This window comes from Perca flavescens, chromosome 12 (genome assembly GCF_004354835.1).
Source record: "Perca flavescens isolate YP-PL-M2 chromosome 12, PFLA_1.0, whole genome shotgun sequence".
NCBI classification, from domain to species: Eukaryota; Metazoa; Chordata; class Actinopteri; order Perciformes; family Percidae; genus Perca; species Perca flavescens.
The window spans coordinates 29591515-29599270 of NC_041342.1; the positions used below are offsets into that span (position 1 = coordinate 29591515).

At 41.6% G+C, this 7756-nt stretch overlaps 1 protein-coding gene across 1 annotated transcript; it reads right to left on the reverse strand.

Moving 5' to 3' along the window:
* Window positions 1–2316: 2316 nt before the first annotated feature.
* On the reverse strand, window positions 2317–6890 carry LOC114565756 (homeobox protein engrailed-2b). Its single transcript, XM_028593984.1, has 2 exons — window positions 5956–6890; window positions 2317–2746 (listed from the first exon to the last, which is right to left on the reverse strand). The coding sequence occupies exons 1-2, from the start codon at window positions 6491–6493 to the stop codon at window positions 2430–2432; spliced, it is 855 nt and encodes a 284-aa protein (XP_028449785.1). The 5' UTR covers window positions 6494–6890; the 3' UTR covers window positions 2317–2429.
* Between the last annotated feature and the right edge of the window lie 866 nt (window positions 6891–7756).

A 7756-nucleotide genomic window follows, 5' to 3' on the forward strand; every position in this document is an offset into this window, starting at 1 on the left:
AATAATAATAATAATAAAAATCTCCTGAAAACACACATTTGCATTGTCGTCTTTTATTTACCACCACACCATTATGATATAAATTATTTACATGTAGGATCGTATAAAAGAGAACTTCAGCTGAGAGTGAATAAAACACAACTCAATGTGTTCATTTAAAAAAAAAAAAAAATCCTGATCCCATTGTAGAAAACAGCGCTGCTCTTTTCTTTAGAACACTAACTATATTTACTAACTTTTTTTTTTTTTTAAGGCAGAAGCTTGTCCAGGGTTGTAATTGAATGCAAGGAAGAAGAAAAAACGGACTTCCTATAACACTAAATTAAAAAAGAAAATTAAAAAAGAAACATTCACAGCATCGTATAAGACCACGATTTGGTTCAGATCCACATTAATTAGACCCGGCAAAAGGCCCGTCAGATGAGGCATTCAAACAGAAAAGTTATTGCAGGATAAAAATAAGTTATGTAAACACTCCAGAGCCCCGTTTCCACATGGCTATAGATGTGTGCATTGTATTATAAATAAGAATATAACGGTTCTTTGTTAACAACAAATAAAAACGTTGCCTATTTTTTTTCTTCTTGAAACATTCGTAGAATGATAGCCTATAGGCTACGAGCTATAGGTCTGTGGTTTGGCCGGAGGGTGCGGGGCCAGTCAGACGGTCGGACACGAGTGGGTAAGAATGTCCCTTGTTGATGGTATAGCTTGGCTTTGGGACATCACGTGAATTGTTTTAAAGGGCGTGTAAGGCTACAATTTGAGTGTTTGTTGAAAGAAAAAAAAATTATTATTATTTTTTCAAATAAACACAAATAAAAATGAAAACGAGTGTTTGGTGTTATCTGGAGAAAACGCATCTTGCTTTCTTCCAGCACTACCTAAAATCGGATGATAGAATTTAAACCGAGGCTTGTTGCGTTCTGTTGCGTGTGGGTTCATTGCCAGTTCTTTTGTATAAGGACCAAATTTAGGAATTGAACAGTTTGCATTCACCACACAGCTTCTATAAAGCAGACCTTTAATTGCAGATATAAAAAAATGGGTCGTTATGATCTAATGTTGGCGCCCGTATAAAAGGCTTTAGAAGGCTACTCCAAAACAACCAGACCTCCAGGTAAACATTCAGTAGGCCAACAGCACGCCGACAGAATAAAAAGGAAAAGAGCAGAAAATAGCCAATTAAGTAAGAAAAAATAAAAAACAAGTAGGCTACAAAACACAGACAACACAAAGTAGAGGCTATTTTCTCGATTCACAGTTCCCAGAATGCAGCAGAAAAAAATCTTTGGATTTCAGCATATAGTTTTCATAAACAATAAAAAAGTTCCTCAGACACAACAGTCGAGCTTGACGGGACACAGGGCTGTAGTGCGCGTGACGGCTGTCCAGTCCACTTGTCTCATCCCGGCATGGAGCTCGTGCATGTTTTCTAAGCTCCTATTGGATGTTATTTGCTCTCTTTCCCCGCCTCTAAAAAAAACGATATGTTTTCCGTAGCCAATTTGTCCCATCTTACCCGAGAATGCTGCGTTCCATGTGTGTCAGAATATCGGTATTCTGGGTGTTTCTTCACAGGAAAAAACAACAGCTCAGGTGGAAATTTGGAACTTGAAGTAGGCTGAAATGTGTGAGGTTTCTGAAATAATAGGCTGTTACCTGATGTCAAACATGGCGGGGGTAGCCTACACTGTTCAAACTATAGCCTAACTAGGCCAATTAATTATAATTAATAATAACAATTTCAAAATAGTCTTTATTTTCTTAGCCTTTGATAATAGCCTTTAAATTACTGGGCTACATCAAAGCGCATGTTTTATCCCAAACGTAGGCGAAATGGTAGCATTTGAAATGAACTGTAGGCCTAATGCCTCAGCTGCTAAGACATAGAAATGTTTTAGGCTACTCTTTTCTCAATGAGTGACCACCAATTTGGAAATGTTGCCTTTATGTGCCACGCAGAGTTCAGAATCGGCCTTCTTAACAGACGTTAGGCTACTTCAGACCCCAAATCAAATAACGCAGCCTATAAAGTTGCTAAAATCAGATCTAACCGAAGCATCCGTGGCTGTTTTTATTTGGACATCGAAGCTAATTGTAATCCCGACTTCTATCCGTGACATGAACGTAGCATACGTTTTGATTTGGATTGGACGTCGTCATTTATAGGCTACTACAGCCCTGCAGGACGCATTAGCCTACACACACAGACACACACACACACACACACACACACACACACACACACACACACACACACACACACACACACACACACACACACACACACACACACACACACACAAGACAAAGACAAACAAAATGTCACAATATCGTCTCTACTTAAGTTTTTAAATATGAATGCTGGTACTGAAGTGATTTTTATTGCATGGTTCAGAACCCCGTCCTTTCCCTCCGTGTCTCCTCTAGTCGCTGTCCGACTTGGCGTCCTTGGACCCGGCGTGGTTGTACAGTCCCTGTGCCATGAGATGCAGCGCCAGAGCGTTTTTATTCCCGGTGGCTTTCTTGATTTTGGCCCGTTTGTTCTGAAACCAGATTTTGATCTGAGACTCGTTAAGGCCAAGTTCCCCGGCCAGGCTCTGCCGCCGCTGCTCGGTCAGGTACCGGTTGTTCTGGAACTCCGTTTTTAACCGATGGAGCTGCTCCGCGGTGAAGGCCGTCCGGGGCCGCTTGTCCTCTTTACTCGGGGTCGGTTCCTTCTTTGGTTTGCGGGATCTGGGCCCTTGGGGGGGGAGACAAAAATATGATAGCCAGTGGTTAGTGTCAGTTTGAGCTTTCTCACATTTTAAAATCACAGGTATAGGGGGCTATCAGTGTTGTAGTCTAATGTATTGTATGTATATATTGGCTTATATACATGGGACAGAATCTTTGGGGAAGGGGGGTGGGGGGCATATGGTCAGACCCGGGTGTCCTCCCCTAGGGAAGTTTTGAGCGTCAACAACTTCACTGTCTGCATTTGGATACACTTTTACGCACAAATTTACGAATTTATTGAACATATGCGAAGAAAAAGAACATTAGATGATAATTCAAAATATATCAAAAAATATAATGGTAAGTATGTTGTTGCGTGTGATTGGGCACTTTTAAGTGGGTAGGCCTGTATGGAAATCGTGGAGCTTTCTTAGTGGGTATACTGCGTATACCTGCATGCGTATCATACAGCATTGGGGCCTATAAAAGTGGGTCCCGCAATCACAGGTAGGAGAGTGCTATATGGAAACATGGTTCCTTTTAGTCAACAGAAAGCTGGTGCCTCTATTTATAGATTTAACCTATACGTTTGTGCCAAAATGTAGAAAGGTTTAAGGGGTTTCGTGCGTCAGGCTCATACAGACTGTATACAATATGGGTCAGGCTATTACAGGATTCTGAAAACATCTGATCACGTTTTAGCTTCATGGGGAATATTTTAGATTATTTAGCGTGACTGTCAGGTATAGGCTAAAGGATAACATGGCGCTACATAAGCTCCTTCCATTGAATAACAAGTTAAATTAGCTCCATTAGCACTATCTTCCCTTTAATAGAAACATAGAGGCTAAATGTTGATCTTGGAGTCATAATGGCTGTAGAACCGCTGAGGTCTGGTGGTTTTCAGAGGTCCTTCTGCTGCTTTCAGGAGTCTTTGGGGTCAATTAATATTTTAGTATAATTTAACTAGATTATTTTTTTTTCCCAGTGAGTGTATACGAATTTAAATTATAGTCAAGGGTTTTTCCTTCTCAGTGTGATTATTCAGTAGAATTATGAACCAATCTCATGAGCTAAATTAACTGATTTGCCTTAATCAAAATTGAGTAAATCTGCCTCGTGACGTCTTTTATGATATTGCCTACTTTTATATCATTTTTTTGCTGCATTTGTAATTAAGCACCTATTAGGGTTAAATAGCCTATTTGATTAGGTCAATCTGAAAGGAACTATTCTGAGATATGGGCAACTTTTCTCGACAGAATGTGTATTGCCAAACACAGCTGTAGGAAATGAAATGGAGGATATCAGGCTACTCCTGAGCAACAAGCCACCAGGCTGCATGGTGGCTGGATGGAGAAGGGGGGGGGGGCAGATGGGGGTGGGGTTAGGATGTGATGGAGGATGGGGAGTTAGGCGCCTCTTTCCCTCCCTGTTACCATAGGAACTCCATTTTTTAAAAAGTAGTTCCCTTAAAAAAAAAAGAAAAAGAAAAGAAAAAGAGAGAGATAACCCCTTTTGTTTTCTATTATAGCCTAATACGCAAACGTCTCTATGATGTCAAAGGGCAAATACATGGGAACGAATGGGAAAAAATCGATTTCAGCTTTGGTATGAGAACATAGCAGGCCCCTAAATTTAATGGTGACGTCCAACAGTTACAAGAGGTGTTCAGGAGCTTATTAAACTAAAGCACTGCGGTTTGGATTGACAACAATGCGCTACATCTTTACACTATTTACTATTTACACCTTCTAACATTTGATATCATCTTATAGCCTATGAGTGAACGATTCTGACTCATTTCCCCCAAAGTTCCGGTCTGTTTTATGAGGTTTAATAATGCGGGAGTAGCTGCAGCCTCCCTGACCTCTCTGAAGGCCCTTTGTGGTCATTTCCATAAGCTCGGGCCTGGACCTCGATGGAAACTTTTTTGTGTGTGTGTGAGTGTGTGTGTGTGTGTGTGTGTGTGTTCCATACAACAATAAAACACAACATTTCGGACTGTTTACGCTCTTCCAAACGCTATAGCTTTCCTCAGATCGCAACGTATTTTTTTCCTTTCGTTTCCACCTGCTGTGTGTGTGTGTGTGTGTGTGTGTGTGTGTGTGTGTGTGTGTGTGTGTGTGTGTGTGTTTTAGCAACATTATTTATGGCGAACGCGTTTCCAAAGGAAAAGTCCAAGTGCACCATGTGTCCATAGAGTTTATAGAGCCTAAACTTTGTCACTTTATTAATAAAAATGAATCACGAATGTGGGTATTTCAAATGCTGGGAGAGAGCAGCACAGTTCAAACAGAAGCGATATGCGGCGAATGGAATGAAAAGCCTATAATGCAAAAAATGCTTCAAATCCGATCATTTCATAACATGTTCAGAACACGGAAATGTTGTCAAAAATGACTTCTTAATATTTCGTTGTCGGGGTGAAAAAGCTTTCAAGTTTAGTTCAGCATTTCAACATCGAATCCTTCTTCTTTTTTTTGGGACACACGGTCCTCACTTTTAGACCCCCATTGTCAAAAAAATATGCTAATGGTACATCAACAAAGAAGACTGAGGAACAATGGCGTTAAACTTGGTTTTACTTCACTTCTCCACGTTTGTAACTCTACTTTCGACTCGTGTAGTAATTCGAACTTTATTTTTCGGGTCACTTTTCGACACCATCGTGTCCTCTCGTGCACTTCGATCGTTATTTTAAAGCCCCCAAAAATCCAGATCGAATCCCATCCCCGAAACAACTCAAATTACTTTCTGTTTTTGCGTTTGAAATAGTTAGTTAGTTAGTAGGTCTTGGTCTATTATAGGAATGTTAGTCCTAGTACTATTTTAAACACAGGCCTATTGAGAGTATGAAATAATTAAGATAATATTAGTTGTGATGGTGCAATAACTGGTTTGTCAATTGTTACAAGTGATATGTCTATTAAGCAGGGTTGGGGGTCGCACAGCTCAGATACAAAAAAAAATGTCACTCTTTTTTTTTTTTTTTTTTTTTTTTTTCAAAGAATTGGCCTCCACAGCTTTTAAACTTGAAAATGATGCAATCGGAGCTTTTTTCTCTCTCTAAATGAAGAGGATGTTTTCTGTAATTCTGCCCTTCTTTTAAACAGACTCAGGAATTCAGTAAGCTGTCTAACCCGTGGTTTATTTCTTCAGCCTATTTATTTCTTTATGGTTCTTTCAATTAGCCTATAACGAAAAGTGGCCGAGCAATATTTTCCCACCAACCTGCTGACGGACGGTCCGAGTAGCGGGTGCAGTAAACCCAGGCCGGCCACAGCATCGGCGGCTTGGACGCAGGGGCCGAGCCGGCCTCGGGGCTGCGGCACCGGTCCCCGCCGCCCCCCCGAGCCTTCCCAGCCGCATCGCCGGCTCTCAGGTCCGGCCTCTTGGCCTCAGTGTCCGGATGCTGGTCGTCGGATGCTCCCGTGTCCTCATCCTCCTCTTGTTGTTCTTCTTCTTCTTCCTCCTCGCCTCCTGCTCCACCCTGCTGCGGGTTGCCAGTTTTGGAAGACTTTGTCCCTGTCAGCTCCTCTGTGCGTATGATCACTCCCAGACCCAGACCCAGACGGTCTCCCTCCCGGACCGGAGTCCCGTGCTTCCTCTTTCGGCCAAAGTCCGGTCTCAAAATGTTGTCGATGTAAAAGTTTGTGATCCTGTGGGACTGCTGGTTGCCAGGTGGCTGGAGGAGAGGCAGGATGGCCCGGTTGGACTCCTCGCCGGAGTCCTGTGCGCGCTCTGGGTCTCGGCGAGCATTTTCTTCCATAATGATGAAGCCTGATCACCCTCAGCACCTCTTTTTTTTTTTTTTTTTTTTTTTTTTCTTCAAAGTAGTAATTCCAATGTCGTGTTGTCCTGTCTTCTTTCTTACCGATTAATAAGGCTGCTAGCCTGTAATTTTCACTCCAAAAAAACAAAAACGTCGATGAGCTAGACTAATTCCTTTTTTTGGCAGAGTAGTTTTTTTATATTGTTGTTGCTGTGAAAACACGCCTCTTAGGATTTTGACAAAGAAAATTCATGCTTTAGTTTCTGGTAAAAGCCTACTCCTCGTGGCTGGACTCCCTGTTCAATTGTTTTTTTATTATTTAAAAATTGTATAAAAAAAGAGTGAAAAATAAAGAGTCTATTTATTTTTTTCCGGGTCCCTGCACACAATTATTGATGCGTCCAGCAGAACTAAACTGCCCTGATAAAGACGCCGCTCAAATACTTTCACTACGGATTTTGGTTCTCATTTGTGATTGGCTGCGAGACGCTGCGATGACGTTGTACTACGGGGCTCACAGACACGTGCCTCGGACCAATAGAGCCGGGGAGTTGGTGTCATGTGAGGTTCCCGGAATTCCCCGGAGACGCAGATTACTCAAATCCACCCCGTTTGTGATGCATTCAGGTTGCAGCGGAAATCTCTTATTACTTGAACATTTAAAGGCACAGATTGAACTTTTGAACAGGGCTAGGGTGGCTATAGTGGAAAATAATGTTCAGCCCAGCTTTCAGGTAGTAAAGGAGAGCCTAATAAAGCCACTTCCAATCTCACATGAACATGATATGTCATTATAAGACGTGTCAACGATGTCCCAGTGCAACTCATCCTATCCCACTTCACGTGTTGAGGGTTGGTAGTGACTGTGTTGGACTATGGGCTGGAAATAATTCAAGTCTATACAAGACAAAAACTGAAATAGCTACAGTTGAACTTGCCTTGAATGGAGCTGAACATGATTAGAATTCCAAGTTGATGTGAGAACTGGTCAGCAGCTACAATTTGAATTCATGCACTGTAGGCCCTACATGGTTTATAGCACAGGTTACCCCAAACATAAACCAAAACAATAGTCCATGCACTTCATTATTTATGCAAAAGATTCAAAAAGTGACGATATTGAAGTTTGGGCTTATGACAAGTCTGTGTCCACGACGTTCCACTACCGGGATATCTCAGGTGCCGCATATTGTATGTTGTTCATGGTGTCATTTATATTATTGATTATTATATTGTGCACTTATATTGTAGGTGGTGGGC